General features: G+C 45.9%; 3 protein-coding genes and 1 non-coding gene across 5 annotated transcripts; all 4 read left to right on the top strand.

Moving 5' to 3' along the window:
- The first annotated feature begins 712 nt into the window (after nucleotides 1–712).
- On the top strand, nucleotides 713–4,557 carry LOC120659334 (CSC1-like protein ERD4). The gene is made up of 6 exons (XM_039937431.1): nucleotides 713–1,187; nucleotides 1,680–1,858; nucleotides 2,107–2,382; nucleotides 2,477–3,327; nucleotides 3,433–3,688; nucleotides 3,801–4,557. Exons 1-6 carry the CDS (start codon nucleotides 914–916, stop codon nucleotides 4,179–4,181), a joined length of 2,217 nt encoding a protein of 738 aa, XP_039793365.1. The 5' UTR covers nucleotides 713–913; the 3' UTR covers nucleotides 4,182–4,557.
- Nucleotides 4,558–4,959: 402 nt separating this feature from the next.
- LOC120659335 (pentatricopeptide repeat-containing protein At4g21065-like) lies at nucleotides 4,960–7,116 on the top strand. Its single transcript, XM_039937432.1, has one exon. It carries the CDS (start codon nucleotides 5,005–5,007, stop codon nucleotides 6,787–6,789), a length of 1,785 nt encoding a protein of 594 aa, XP_039793366.1. The 5' UTR covers nucleotides 4,960–5,004; the 3' UTR covers nucleotides 6,790–7,116.
- A 76-nt stretch (nucleotides 7,117–7,192) lies between these two features.
- On the top strand, nucleotides 7,193–9,665 carry LOC120659336 (major pollen allergen Ole e 10-like). Of its 2 annotated transcripts, none has more exons than XM_039937434.1 (5): nucleotides 7,193–7,311; nucleotides 8,566–8,692; nucleotides 8,799–9,140; nucleotides 9,250–9,280; nucleotides 9,381–9,665. In XM_039937434.1, the coding sequence occupies exons 2-5, from the start codon at nucleotides 8,635–8,637 to the stop codon at nucleotides 9,469–9,471; spliced, it is 522 nt and encodes a 173-aa protein (XP_039793368.1). In that variant the 5' UTR covers nucleotides 7,193–7,311; nucleotides 8,566–8,634; the 3' UTR covers nucleotides 9,472–9,665. The 2 variants fall into 2 exon arrangements, with proteins under 2 accessions (XP_039793368.1, XP_039793367.1); XM_039937433.1 differs by having other exon boundaries at nucleotides 8,775–9,140.
- A 1,063-nt stretch (nucleotides 9,666–10,728) lies between these two features.
- LOC120663240 lies at nucleotides 10,729–10,831 on the top strand. The gene has a single exon (XR_005670456.1). It is a non-coding gene; the product is annotated as a U6 spliceosomal RNA (small nuclear RNA).
- Nucleotides 10,832–15,081: the final 4,250 nt, after the last annotated feature.

The raw sequence follows: 15,081 nt of genomic DNA, 5'->3' as shown, positions 1-15,081 counted from the left end.
TTTACCGGACCGGTTTGACCGGTTACCGGTCGGTTTGAGTGGTAACCGGCCAAATTCAAAAAAAAATTCTTTTTTGGTTTAAATTCAAATACCCGCAAAGTATACTAAATGAATGTTTGTATAACATGTTTTAGCCTAAATGAACCCTCTAACCCTCTTTTGTACTACTTTTACATTGTATTTGTATACTTTTGTATGCACGCTTTTTTGTTTAACTTCAAATGCTCGCAAAGTATACTAAATGAACGAATATTTGAAAAAATTTGACATCATTAGATTCGTCGCAACTTGAAGTATTTTTAGGAATTTTTTGGAAATTTTTTATTTTTTAGAATTCAAATTTAAATTTTGAATTTGGACCGGTTTGGTACCGGTCCGGACCGGTATGACCGGTTACCGGTCAAATCGGACCGGTTCCGTTCGGTTTTTTTAACCCTGATTGGCCCTACCTAGCAACCATCATGGCGTGGAGGGTAAAATGGTCACTGGGTTAAGAAGTCAAAAGAGGATGCCAGTCCTTTGCAGAAAGAAGAAACATTTTTTCTTTTAAAAACAACAATGCAAAAAAAAAAACTGTCACCACGCTTTGAACTCAAAAAAGGAAGCATCCAGGGGCAATCCAGACATTTTGCTCATCTCCCCTTGTCCAATCCCCTTCCTCTTCCCTGTGGCCGGTTCCTTCATTTGGCAACCTCCACGGCTCGCCACCACGGCACCACAGAGCATCCAATGCTTTCCCTCGCTGCCTCCCTCCCTCCTTAATCCCACCCTAATGCGCCTCAATAACCACTCCCGCCGCCACTAAACCCCTTCCGGATCCCGCCGCTAACCACAATCTCCGGGGTTTAAAGCCCGGGGAGCCGGCCGCTTCAAGAAACAGCAGAGCAGCAGCAGCAGGCGGCGCGGCGGCGAGATGGACCTCGCGTCGTTCCTCACGTCGGTGCTCACGTCGTTCGTCATCTTCGTGGTGCTGGTGCTGGTGTTCACGTTCCTGTCGCGCCGCCCGGGGAACGCGCCGGTGTACTACCCGAGCCTCCTGCTGCGCGGGCTCGACCCGGGGGAGGGTCGCCGACGCGGAACCCGCAGCCCCGTCGGGTGGATCCGCGACGCAATCTCCGCGTCGGAGACCGACGTCATCGCCGCCGGAGGGGTCGACGCCGCCGTCTACCTCGTCTTCCTCTCCTCTGGTACGGCCAACCACTGGCTGCTGCTCAGTTCTTTCCTCTGTTCCGCCCCCTTTCAGAAACCTTTTTCAGTATCGAGGGATTTAATTGCGGTTAGTCGGCTCCCCGGGTACTTGATTTGTAGGCTAATGTCTTAGCGTCTGTAGTGTTTTTGTTTGCTCAAAAAGAAACTAACTTTTTTTGCAAGATTTTTCTCATGTTATTTCTTCTTGTAGTGAAACTTATTTTGTTATAAAAAATCTGTTGCTTTTTTCTCATTTTTATGACGAACTTTTGTTATTAAATCGATACATATTTTTTGGTTGTTTGCACGTTGTAGCCGTAGGGTCTTTCAAGTTATGTTTATTCTGCAGATTGTCCTTGAAAAGTTTATTTGCATTAGATGAAGGTGGTTAAAAACAGAACTAGGATGCATTTTGGTGGTTGGGGTTTGGTCAGGCACACACTTTGGATGAGTTTCCAGCAATTAACAGTATTTGACGGTTGATGTTCCAGTGCTGTCCATCTTGGTGTATTCTGGGATTGTGCTGCTTCCGGTTCTCCTCCCTGTTGCTGGAACTGATCGCGGCCTGGAACTTACTGCTGCTGCTGGCATCAGCCCAAAAAATGATGAGAAAAACAACTCAGCTCCAGAACTCCCGGAGATTCAAAGACTAGCATTGAGCAATATCCAAGTAATCTGCTTTTTTAATTTTCCTTTATTACTACCTTCAATCTCAAATATTAGTCAATTTAAAGTTTGTCCTGTGATCATCAATAAACAAAAATTATTTATATATATTGTCAATATAAGGTCAACTAACTGTATGCATCATGAAAATACTGTCATTACATATAACCTTTCTATTAATAGTATATTTTTGAAGATGCTCATATATTCGCACGGACTACTGAAATCAGCATGTTTATACACTCTCTGCAGCCACAAAGTATGAGGCTGTGGGCATTTCTGTTGTCAGTCTATTGGGTTTCCTTTGTCACCTATTTCGTCCTATGGAAATCATACAAGCATGTTTCAAATTTGAGAGCGACTGCAAGATCAACTCCAGATTTTAAACCAGAAGAGTTCGCGGTGTTGGTGAGAGATGTCCCTAGATCCTCTCCAGATGAAACTATAAAGGACTCTGTTGATTCATATTTCCGAGCACTTCATCCTAACACCTTCTACAGATCAATGGTTGTGACAGACCACACAAAGGTACTTTCAACTCTCAAAATGGTAAGAGAGAGAGACCCCCCCCCCCCAAAAAAAAAGGAGAACTTACTTCTGTTATGATGACATTGTGTTGCAGGCTGATAAAATATACTTGGAGATCGAAGATCACAAGAAGAAAATTGCTCGCGCTGAGGTTCTCTATGCAAACTCGAAAACTGAAAGTAACCCTGAGGGCATTAAGCCTACTCACAGGACTGGATTCCTTGGTCTTATTGGTAAAAAGGTTGACACGATTGAATACTGTAGTGAGCAGATTAAGGAATTACTGCCCAAACTGGAGGCCGAACAGAAGACTACCCTTCGTGACAAACAGCAGCAGGCTGCCATTGTCTTCTTCAATAGCAGATCTGTCGCAGCTTCTGCATCTCAAACTCTCCATGCTCAGGTGTTTGATAAATGGACAGTTATGGAAGCTCCTGAACCACGTGATATAATATGGCCCAATCTTTCAAGAAATATTTATGAGAGGCAAATCAGACAGGTTGTGGTCTACTCCATTGTCTTTCTGACGGTGGTTTTCTATATGGTTCCTATCACTGCTGTCTCTGCTATTTCAACTCTGGAAAATCTGAGGAAGGTGCTGCCCTTTCTGAAGGTGGTAGTGGACCGTCCAGCGATCAAGACTGTCTTGCAGGCTTACCTGCCACAGATTGCACTTATTGTGTTCCTCGCACTGCTGCCTGCTTTTCTTATGTTCCTCTCAAAAGCAGAGGGGATCCCTTCGCAAAGCCATGCAGTCAGGGCAACATCAGGAAAATATTTCTACTTTGTTGTTTTCAATGTCTTCCTTGTCTACACACTAGGGAAGACCTTGTTCACCTCTTTGAGAACTATTTTAGACAACGCTAACATTGGTGTGATCATAAATATGCTGGCCACTAGCCTGCCTGGAGGTGCAACATTCTTCCTCACATTCGTTGCACTGAAGTAATTCCCCTTTCTCACTTTTGCAATTACTTATTGTCCAGTTTGCAAAACCTAAAAACTTTTAGCTGCAGCTTTGGAATGTAACTCTCTCATTGATATTGTCAGGTTCTTTGTTGGTTATGGGCTTGAGCTCTCTCGCCTGATTCCTCTCATCATCTTCCACCTGAAAAGGAAGTATCTATGCAAGACTGAGGATGAAGTGAAAGCAGCATGGGCTCCAGGAGACCTGGGCTATAGCACCAGGGTTCCAAACGACATGCTCATCGCAACAGTAGTGTTGTGCTACTCAGTCATGGCACCTTTGATTATTCCATTTGGTGTTGCTTACTTTGCCCTTGGATGGCTTATAGCAAAAAATCAGGTGAGCTTGGTGTTCTATATATACAAAGATACGAGACTTCAGGGTGATTCTTAATTTTTTATCAAGATAATATCTTTGGTTACTGATTCATCCTACTTTTCTTCCAATGCAGGTTCTTAGAGTTTATGTTCCTAGCTATGAGAGCAACGGGCGAATGTGGCCACACATGCACACGAGGATCATTGCAGCTCTACTCCTTTATCAGGCCACCATGATTGGCGTCATTGGGCTGAAGAAGTTCATTTATTCACCTATCCTTGCACCACTCCTCCCGATCAGCTTCATCTTCGCCTACATCTGCCATATGCGCTTTTACCCTGCATTCGCCAACACTCCCCTGGAGGTGGCGCAGCATGAGCTGAAGGAAACGCCAAACATGGACGCCATCTACACTGCATACATCCCTCAGTGCTTGAAGCCTGACAAGCTCGAGGATTTGGATGTCTTTGAAGATGCTCAGTCGCACAGCACCTCCAGAGCGCCATCCATTTAGTTTGGGGTTTCTCGTCCATCACAAGAGTGCTGAAGAAAATCGACCCGTAATGTTGAATCTATGCACGGTGTCCGTTGAATTTCCACGCATGAACCCTCTGAACTTTTGTTTCAGGATAGGAATCTGATGTGAAATGTACATACTCGATGACCTATTGTCTGCTGAACATGTATGGATCATTGTAAGTAGCTGCTGTGGATATCTGGGTTTCTGAGTGCCTCTTCATTTCTACCCATGCTTTGTGTGGTTACTGTAGACAATCTTCCGTATTGCTGTGTATAGCAAATCTGTGAGTCGGTTTGCCTAATGCTCTGTAACTACATTTATCAGAACTACTTCTGTGTTATTTTTAGTTGCTGTTACTGGTGAAAGTTCATGCTGTCGAGTGACCTACCTATCTTGGACTCTTGGTTGATTCCTTGATTCAATATTTGCGCCAGGTGCTGTTTGTGTGATACTGTAGTTTGACGTCCATGAGAAATAAAACTTCGATTGCCAAAACCCAAGTAATGTCATTTGTTTGAATGATAATTTGCTGCTGGACTCCAAATTGAACCATGCAGCTAATGTACAGAAACTTTTCCAGCGTTTTTTTTTGTGTCTCTTGTGACAATATTCACTGTGCTGATAAAATCTGTCTTTACCTAGCCTTCGAGGAATTCGTAAGCAAATTTGGCCAAAAGTCAGCCTTTGAATTCAGAGTCCAATTTGGAAAACTGATCAAGCAATTGGGGTTGCCCACAGCAATTTGGACTGCAGGCGTGAAGAAGGGCCGGCTCCTCGCGCCTTTCCCTCCGAAACCGCGCGGAGCCGAGCGCTCCTCATGCTCGACGCGGCCGGTGGCCGGACGCCGTCCACGCACCCGGCGCTGCGCCACTGCGTCGCGCTCCTCCGCCTCCACCTCGCCTCCCCGTCCCTCGCCGCCGCCAAGCAGCTCCACGCGCGCGCCCTCCGCGCGGGCGTGCCGCCCTCCCACCCGCTCCTCGCCAAGCACCTCCTCTTCCACCTCGCCGCCCTCCGCCCCCCTCCCCTCCGCTACGCCGTCGCCGTCCTCACCCGCATCCTGCCGGACCCGGACCCGTTCTCCCTAAACACCGTCCTCCGCATCGCCGCGTCCTCGCCCCGCCCGCGCGTGGCCCTCGCGCTCCACGCCCGCCGCCTCGCGCCGCCCGACACGCACACCTACCCGCCGCTGATCCAGGCGTGCGCCCGCCTCCTGTCTCTCCGCGACGGCGAGCGCATCCACGCCGAGGCCGCCAAGAACGGCTTCGCCACGCTCGTCTTCGTCAAGAACTCGCTCGTCCACCTCTACGGCGCGTGCGGCCTGTTCGAGAGCGCGCACAGGGTGTTCGATGAAATACCCGTGCGCGAGCGAAACCTCGTCTCCTGGAACTCGATGCTCAACGGGTTCGCGGCCAACGGCCGCCCCAACGAGGTGCTCACTGTATTCCGGGAGATGATGGACGTTGACTTCGCGCCAGATGGATTCACTATGGTGAGTGTACTGACAGCGTGTGCCGAGATTGGCGCGCTTGCTCTTGGGCGGAGGGTGCACATGTATCTTGCAAAGGTTGGGTTGGTGGGTAACTCGCATGTTGGCAACGCCCTGATTGATCTGTACGCCAAATGCGGCAGTGTTGATGATGCACGGAAGGTTTTTGAGGAGATGGGGACGGGCAGAACTGTTGTCTCGTGGACCTCATTGATTGTGGGCTTGGCCGTGAATGGTTTTGGGAAGGAGGCGCTGGAACTGTTTGGTGCGATGGAGAGGGAGAAGCTTGTGCCCACTGAAATAACAATGGTAGGAGTGCTGTACGCTTGCAGCCACTGTGGGCTGGTTGATGATGGGTTTATGTATTTTGATAGGATGAAAGAGGAGTATGGCATCACACCAAGGATTGAGCATTTGGGATGCATGGTGGATCTGTTGGGGAGGGCTGGTAAAGTCGAGAAAGCTTATGATTATATTGGCACCATGCCATTGGAGCCCAACGCTGTCGTGTGGAGGACCTTACTGGGTGCTTGTGCAATGCACAAGAAATTGGAACTTGGGGAGGCTGCTTGGGCAAGGCTGGTTGAGCTTGATCCAGGGCATAGTGGAGATTACGTTCTCCTCTCAAACCTTTATGCTGCTGTTGGAAGATGGGCGGATGTTCATGTGCTTAGGAAAACAATGGTCAAGGATGGGGTAAGGAAGAACCCTGGGCGCAGCCTTGTGGAGCTCCGCAACTCCGTGTATGAATTTGTTATGGGTGATAGGTCTCATCCTGAGAGTGAACAGATATACAAAATGCTTGCTCAGATAGCTGAGCGACTCAGACATGAAGGCTACATCCCTCGCACAAGTAATGTATTGGCAGATATAGAGGAAGAAGAGAAGGAGACTGCCTTGAACTACCATAGCGAGAGGTTGGCCATTGCATTTGCCTTGCTGAAGTCTCTCCCTAGTACTCCCATCAGGATAGTGAAGAATTTAAGGGTATGTAGGGACTGTCATACGGTAATTAAGCTAATTTCAAAGATTTATGATCGGGAAATCATTGTGCGGGATCGCAGTAGGTTCCATCATTTTAAAGGTGGATCATGTTCTTGTAAAGATTACTGGTAGTTGATTACTATACTGCATGAATTGACTGTCCTATGATCAGAATAAGTTGCACTGGATTCTGATTGCACAAGCCAACAAGTTTTGTTCAAGTTCAGGAATGGAAAATGATATATGGATTCAGCCAACGCATCCAGCTTTTGTTGCACTGGAGGGGGAGAATTTTGAGGCAGCCTCATATATTATAGGTTGTATTATGATCCCTGCCCTCAAGTTTTCAAACAAAAGATGTTCCCTACCTTGTAAAATGGTAATATGTTTTATCCATTTCACTGAACAAATGTGGAATCTGGCTGTTCTAATCCTATTAAGTTTGATTCTTGTTCGAAAGAGGTGTTTGCTAGCTTACCTTATGTTGGTGGGTAAATAACAAATGTTTGCAATTGTGTCAACTGTCCCGATACAGATCTGAATCCTGATAGGTCTACATGAAATGATCAGGCCATGCTTTCAAGATTATCTTTCCAATAACATCGATGCAAGACTGAAGACCCTTACAACCTGATAAAGCTTGTGGCGAGCAAGGTTAGAATATAACTGCTTTCTTCATGACACCATGCACCAAAGGGTAGCTTATATTATACAGTCTCTTTAACCTTGTTTGATGGATGTTGCTTTATTTCAGCTGTTTCAGTTCATTAGGATTGGCACTGATGCACTACTTTCATTTCTTCTTCTTTTTAAACTTTCTTCCTGGCATATCATTCATTATTCGGCATCCTTTGATTTTTAGAGTTCCAGTTTTTTCTAGATGCAGCTCAGGAAAAAAAAATGTAGCTTTTTCCTTGTAATTCTGTTCACCGAACCACCTTTATTGGGGTTCAGTCTTTTTAAAGTGAAGGCTCGTCACTTACTGCAGCACTTTCCTATCAAGTATTATTTATGGAAGTTTCCCCAGCACCACCGACAGTTCATCATCATTTTTCACCCTCCAGTTTCAGAATTCCAGTTTAGTTCCCAGTGCAACAGCGGCAATTATTCTTAACTTTTTCCCTTGTTCACGGAAGCCCCTTGGTTAGCTTCAGTTTTTGTAAAGTGAAGGTTCTTCCCTTAATACACAAGGAAAGCCCCTCATTAAGCTCAACTTATTTACCATGAAACAACAAAGAAAAGGTATGAGAACATGCACTTGGCCCCTTCACATCTCCTCGAATCTAGTGGCTAAGTTTCCTTTTGTCCTTCTAGAAATCATGCCCATGCATGCATATCAGCATAAGAATCCCATGGTTTCCTGGCCTTCAAGTCATTCCCCCTCAGTATTCTATTGTATTCATAAAGGTCCCTGTACTGGTTATGCAGTCTGCTAAAAACTGAGTGAGATGCTGATATAATCCTAGCCTACTTTGCTTCAGACATGTTGCACGAACTGCAATACCACCTGAGCAAATCACCTGCATGAACGATTCTTAATAAACATAATAAAGCTCACAGATTTCCTTTTATTGAATGTCATGAGCATCAACTGTTAGTGGTAGTAAATTGTGTTAATTAGAACCGCGTTGGTCAAACTGAGACCACATGGCCTGAGGATCCAATAGACTGGTCCTCTGTTAGGTGCAAAATGCGTCTCTCTCTGCAAACTGGCTCTTTGTGCCACTTTCCATGTCACCTCCCTCCCATGGCCATAAATATGCACCATAGCAAGCACCCAGGGGTGCTTTCCGTGTGCACGTCTTGCTTAGTGATCCGAGTGAAATCCAGCCCATTTTACCCATGAACAGTGTCTGCTTTCCTGTCGACACAGCTGCTCTTCACACATACTCTCGTTATATTCCCTAGACACACACACGGAGGAGTGCAGAGTGAAAAGCAGGATCTGTTTCAAGTTCTGTAACCTCTGCTTCAGCCATGAAGAGGAAGGAGCTGATGATCGTGCACGGCCTTCTGATTCTTGGATGGTTCATAGGTTGGTAATACTGGTAGATTTCTTCAATATGGTTGTTTCTACATTGTTTGATGACAATCATTTCTCTGAATTTGTATCATAACTCTACCGTGCCCTGCATGTCCAGCCTCTGCAGCTGGCCGCATCGCACCGCAGGAGAAGGCGGAGTCGGTGACCCCGATACCGACGCTGTCGCCGCCAGAAGGCAACACGACGTTCATCAACGGCGTGACGTGGTGCGTGGCCCGGCCGGGCGCCTCCCAGGAGGACCTCCAGAACGCGCTGGACTGGGCGTGCGGCCCCGGCGGCGCCGACTGCTCCCAGCTGCAGCCGGGCGGCCGGTGCTACCAGCCGAACACGCTCCTCACCCACGCCTCCTACGCCTTCAACATCTTCTACCAGCAGAACGGCAACTCCGACATCGCCTGCAACTTCGGCGGCGCCGGAGCCCTCGTCAAGCGGGACCCGAGTATGTAACTGTTGCGCCTTGTGCTCCATCGATCCGGCGTTCGTTTTGATCATCACATTGTTCAGTGATCTCAATTCTGACGGTCTGCTCTTCGCCGTGTTCTTTTCAGGTTTTGGATCATGCAAGTTCCTGGCATCTGAGTAAGTGAAATCCACTGCAAATGTTTCCTTCGACCTCTGACTTGTGGTAACTGGTAATCCATGATCCGTGTGGTAAATTTTGCTGGGATGGATGGTGCAGTACTTCTGCAGCAGCTTCCTCGGCGATGTTGGGAAGGGCGTGGACGGCCATGGTCGCTGCATCTCTGATCGCGCTTCGGCTGATAGTTTAGGAATTCTCCATTCGTGATGTAGACACGGTCTCTTGCGTGAAGGTTGAGGGCTCACGATTCCTTTGTTTTGGATCTCGTAAACTATCATTATGTTTTTGTATGGCTATTTTATTATTTTATTTAATGGACCTGAAATTTCAAATTATTTTGTATTTTTTAATCGATGCACACCACGTCTTGGTGTTGTCCCATCATCTTTTTATCCATTTCTTGTCTTCTCCTCGCAGCAGCATACCAAATTTGCCGACGGCGCTGAGACTTCTTTAGCATGGTACAGTTGTTTGGTCAGATCAAATCAGTGGAATTTTTTTTAATTTCTATTAGATCAAGGTATGTTTTAATTTTTGTTCGTCCTATAAGCTTTGCCATTCCGTTTTCCTTTTTTTTTTCCGATGCTGTGCTACCATGGTTGTATTTTTTTTCAGCAGCAAATCGATTTTATTTAGCTTAACCAATGCGAGTTGCCTGCTATCATGTACATCTTCGGTCATACTTGCTGACTGCATTGCATTGTTTTAGTTCATTCACCAGTGTGTGTGGATGTACATGTGAATCTCTTTTTTTACAACAACTAACTAATTATCTCCGCCAAACATCTAACAGAAACGAAATCATCAATGTACAAATACCACCCATGCAATATGTAATATTGTTCATGGAACAACCGGACTCTACTGTGCTAACAACCCTGGGGTTGTGCTAACAAGTAACAACCCCACTTATTCCGATGAATGCACAGTTTTTTTTCGGTTGATGCATGCACAGTTTTTTTTAAAAGAAATGCAGGCACAGTTTTTTCAGTCCATTTGCCCTGTCAGTGGTTGATTAGGAAAGTCGATTGATTTTTCGCTTCTCGTCACTCGCATCTTGTCATCTCGGCAGTTCCAAGTGCCAATCCTTTATTGGATACAAAATCGATTGATACACAGATTTTTTTTTTACTCGACTGCTACCTAGTCATTCCCAGGTTTCCTTTTTTTTTCAAGATTTAATGAGTCTCAGGATTTGTTGTAATGCATTTGCCCCTTGAAAGTTGCAAAGCGCGGTCGCATATGTGCCACGGATAATTACAGCCCATAGCCCAATAGGAAGCACCGCGCCGAAGCCCATACAGCAGTCGTGGGTCGGGAGATCAGGCGGGCCGCTGCGGCCTGCGGAGAACCAGGCAACGCGGGGCAGGAGGCCTACATTTAGTCCCACCTCGGCAACTCACGAGGAGGAAGCACAGCTTATAAACCGAGACGCTAGCGCTCGGTTGTCTCTTCGGAGACATCCGATAAAATTGGAACGATACAGAGAAGATTAGCATGGCCCCTGCGCAAGGATGACACGCACAAATCGAGAAATGGTCCAAATTTTTTGAGAATTTGCGCACTGGTCCCTGGCGCTTCCGGTTTCTCTTGCAGATATGCCCTCGGGACTCTCATTCTGGCCCCCGCTTCCGGTTTCTCTTGCAGATTGGCCCTTCTGCTCTATATTCTCTTCACGATTTCGTCCTAAACAGTTTTTACCCCTAACTTTTTGTTTTCTGTTAGCCCCTTGCTTCTTACTTTCTCTTACAGGTGACTTTTTGCTTGCTGTTAGGCCCTTGGCTCTTACAGATGTATCCGTTTTCTTTTCTTTTTTACCATTGAATGTTTTCCTTTCTATCAGGCATGCCCTATGACCTCTCTTTTTAGCCCTTCAGGTACGGTATGTTCACAATATCACCCTCGGATGCTTCTTAGAGGCTCGAACTACAATCATCTGTTGCTACTTGCACCTGAGCCCTTGAGTAGAACTTCTGCACCAATCACAATTATATGCCCTCGAGGCCTCGACTCTTTATTTTAACTCCTTTTTGCTAGCAATCATCGTGTAGCATGGCAAGGTGCTTATTGCTCATGGACGTACTAGCTGGTACGAGCACTGTTATGCCATGACGCATCGAACAAAGCTCTTTTGCGGGCCTGTGTAACGCCTAGTGACCGGAAATTGATCTTCTTTTCAATTCCTTTTAGTTAGCAAGGGTATGTTTAGCTGGGTTGCTGCTCCTCCAAAAATTACTCCAGTTCTGGCTTCATTGGTGAAGCTGAAACTGTTTTAGAAATAATTTGGTAAAACAGCTTCACGCATTTTAAATTGATAAATTGAAGAGGTTATATGTCCAATATACCCTTAGGATGCGTTTATGCGGCTGATTTTTACATTTGCACTTAGTTTACAATTTAATTCATTATGGAAATTGATAAATAAATAGAAATATTAGTTAACTAATAATCATTTTCTTCACATATTAATAGAGTAATTTTTAAAAAAGGAGTCGATCACCCCCCCCCTCAATCGGCAGTCAATCCCGATCCACAATTTCCCGTCCACCCACGCTGAACCGGCCCATTCACGTGCAACCCGCCTAAACGGCCGTAGCCCGGCCACCTCGGCACCTAGGGATGAAAATGGTCGGGAACAATCGGGAAAACACTCAAACCATTCATATTCCTGTTTTTTTTTTGCCGGGAACGGGAACGAGAACGGGATAGGCGGACGGGAAAACGAAAGCGATATTACGAGATATCGGGAACGGAAAATATCGGTCGGGAACATATCGATTACGATAGGGAAGCGATAACTTAAATCGGAACAATACATGTAACCACTCAAAACATTTAACTCGACACAATAATTACAACCATACATCATTCACTTGCAAACAATAGCACGCAGGGGCACCACCGGCGCTGGCGGCTGGCGGCTGCCGGCTGGTGCAGACTGCAGAGGTGAGAGGCAGAGGTCGCCAGGTGCCCAGTCGTCGGTCGTCGCCCGTGCGGCCGTGCGGAGAGCCGGAGAGGATGCGCCGGCGCTGCGGAGAGCCGACGGCACCCGTCGTGCCCAAGCTTGCCTCCGCACCCAGCACCACCTCCGCCGCTCCGCGCCAGGCGCTGGCTGCGCCTACCCCATCGCTCGCCGCGGGCCGCGCCTGCCTCAACGCTCGCCGCGAGCTGCCCCTGCGACGACAACAGGTGGCCCTTGCATTGATGCTCACCGCGGCTGTGAATACGTTGGCTCCAGCCGTTGGCCTCAAAGCCCGCCACAGCCCGCCGTCCGCTGCTAGCCTCGTCGTCCACGGTCCACCTCCGGTACGTGCAGCTCCCGGGATGGCAGCGGGATGGAGCTGCTGCGTTTGCGCCCCTTTGGCACAACTCTGGCTCGGAGTTTGTTGGGCTGGTAGAATAAATAGTATTCGACTGGTAGAATGAATAGTATTATGTGAAAGAAAATAAGCTGAAACAAGTCGTGCCAAGATCAGCCGAACAGTCCCTTGGTTTTGGAGCCGCTCCGTAAGCCCTGCCAAAGGGGCTCCCATTTTCTTGCAGCAAAGCGGCTCCTATTCTTTTGTACAAGAACGTTGCTTGATTTTATTTGCCTTGTGTAGTCTCTCGTAAACTAAAAATACACACAAACTTTTTTTTTTTGCATTGCACTCTTTTTTAATAAGGGTGTGTTTAGGGGTAAAAATTTTAGAACGGAATCTTGTTATTTCGAAGTACTAAATAAAATTTTTTTACAAAACTTTTTACACAGATGAATTATAAATCGCGAGATTAATTTAAGAAGTCTAATTAATTTATGATTAATTCATAATTAGCAAATGATTATTGTAGCATCACTATTGCAAATCATGGATTAAGTAGACTCATTAAATTCGTCTCGCGATTTATAACCCATCCGTGCAAAAAAAATTTAAAAATAGACTTTATTTAATACTCCATACATGTATCCAAATATTCGATGTGATAGTTTTGGGGACAAAATTTATAGATCTAAACACGGCCTAAACAAAAAGATCAGGAATTGATTCCTAGCACTAATAAGCATACGTCATCCTCCTTCGCAAAAAAAAAGCATACGTCATCCAGAAGTTTCCCACGGACGCGCGCGTCAGCCCCGACGGCTGCCACACCTTTTCAGGCTTCGAGAGAGCACTACTGAAGTACTGACCGGCCTGACCCTACCATGACTCCATGGGTAAAGATGGATGGATCCTGGCCGTCGCCTGCATGATCCGGCGGCACGCCATGCCTGCCAACCACTCCACTCAACTCCAGATCCGAGAATGCCGTGGCGTCACCGGCTCCAGAACGCGCGAACACTGGAAAGATCGCATCGCACGTTGCTCATAAGTAATGGCCTTGTTCGGCTGGCAGCTTCAGGCAGACAGCAACAGTGTTTTTCCTCTCACACCAGATCAGCTCAGCCACCTGCCAGTCAATTAGCCAGCAGTACTTTTTTCTTACAATAAATCAGCCACCAGCCCAGCCACCAGCCAACCGAACGAGACCAATGGCCCTTGACCACCTCATACATTCACTTCGTTCGGTTTTCAGTCCTTTGATGGCAATTCTAGCAACGCGCGAACACTGGAAAGATTTTTTCGTTCTTTTTTTTTAATTCCCTTGCTCGTGTGTCTGTTTCGTCGGTTTTCATTCACATATACTCCCTCTGTCCATAAAAGAATGTAATTCTAGCATTTTGCACGCAGACCAATAAATAGGTAAAAAGATGTTTATACCCTTATGGCAGGGTATGAGAGTGGACAATTAAATATTTAAATATTGCTCTAAACTTAATGCAACAGTCTGATCCATACAACATGTCACTGTGTACAATAATATTTATATGAAAGATATGCTCGAGCACCAGATCACTACAAGAAGCTACTGGAAAACTCCACAGCCAGCAGCATGCAAAATTTTAACTCCCGCCCATCTTGCCTCCCCTGTTTAGCCTATAAAAGATTGCTATCCAGAGCTTTTCAGTGATTTTTTAGTGATTTTCTTAGCTATCAATGGGTCCTACGCTAATTGATGTATTCTAGAGTTGCATTCTTTGGTGGACAAATTTCAAATCCTAAAATTACATTCTTTCGCGGACGGAGGGAGTATTTGCTTCTTCCTTAGTTGAGAATTTCGAGCTGGGGGTGTGGCGGTTTTGGCAACGATGACTGATGATTTATCATGACCATATGCATGCATGACTCTTGTGCTGCTGATTGACAATATCCAGATCTGAAACTCTGTCACGCCATACGTGTTCCCTGGCCTGGTTTCCAATACCTTTGTCCTTGTTCTTGAGCAGCAGTTGTTCATGAAGAACGGGCTTCTGATATCTCGAAAGAAATGGGATCGGTATTCTCCTCTGCGTGTGTTCTGCACTTTCTGCTTCTGCTGCCTAACGGCTGGATTTTTTTTTGTTTCTCATCGCCGTTGTGTTAATTGTTGAGATTGAGAAATATTTGTGGGGATGATAGAGAGGAGGGTGATGATGATAATCGCACTGACGCCCAGTCATACTGTCCGTGTCGATGGCGGATTGTTATGGTGACTGTCAATCCAACTCTGACTCCTCGTAGACCGTCACAATGTTCACTAAAAATCATAAAATAATAATTTAATTAAATTCACAATTAACATATTTATAAGAAGTACAATGATCTAATTAAAATCACATTTAAATTTTGCTCTGCATCACCGATGGGAAAACAAACAAAATTTATAATCAAAATAACACTGGTTAGAATTAATTGTAAGTATACTCTAAATAATTTTTATGATGGTTCCATTTAAATAAAGC

This window comes from Panicum virgatum, chromosome 2N (assembly GCF_016808335.1).
Source record: "Panicum virgatum strain AP13 chromosome 2N, P.virgatum_v5, whole genome shotgun sequence".
NCBI lineage: Eukaryota > Viridiplantae > Streptophyta > Magnoliopsida > Poales > Poaceae > Panicum > Panicum virgatum.
Note: the sequence above shows the minus strand (reverse complement) of the source record. Positions and strands in the feature narration are given on the sequence as shown.

Coding starts and splice junctions, on each gene's coding strand:
- LOC120659334 (XM_039937431.1), top strand. CDS start 914: ATGGACCTCGCGTCGTTCCTCACGTCGGTGCTCACGTCGTTCGTCATC. Junction 1,859..2,106: donor TAGCATTGAGCAATATCCAA/GTAATCTGCTTT, acceptor CACTCTCTGCAG/CCACAAAGTATGAGGCTGTG. Junction 3,689..3,800: donor GGCTTATAGCAAAAAATCAG/GTGAGCTTGGTG, acceptor CTTCCAATGCAG/GTTCTTAGAGTTTATGTTCC.
- LOC120659335 (XM_039937432.1), top strand. CDS start 5,005: ATGCTCGACGCGGCCGGTGGCCGGACGCCGTCCACGCACCCGGCGCTG.
- LOC120659336 (XM_039937433.1), top strand. CDS start 8,635: ATGAAGAGGAAGGAGCTGATGATCGTGCACGGCCTTCTGATTCTTGGA. Junction 8,693..8,774: donor GATTCTTGGATGGTTCATAG/GTTGGTAATACT, acceptor TTTGTATCATAA/CTCTACCGTGCCCTGCATGT. Junction 9,141..9,249: donor CCTCGTCAAGCGGGACCCGA/GTATGTAACTGT, acceptor TGTTCTTTTCAG/GTTTTGGATCATGCAAGTTC.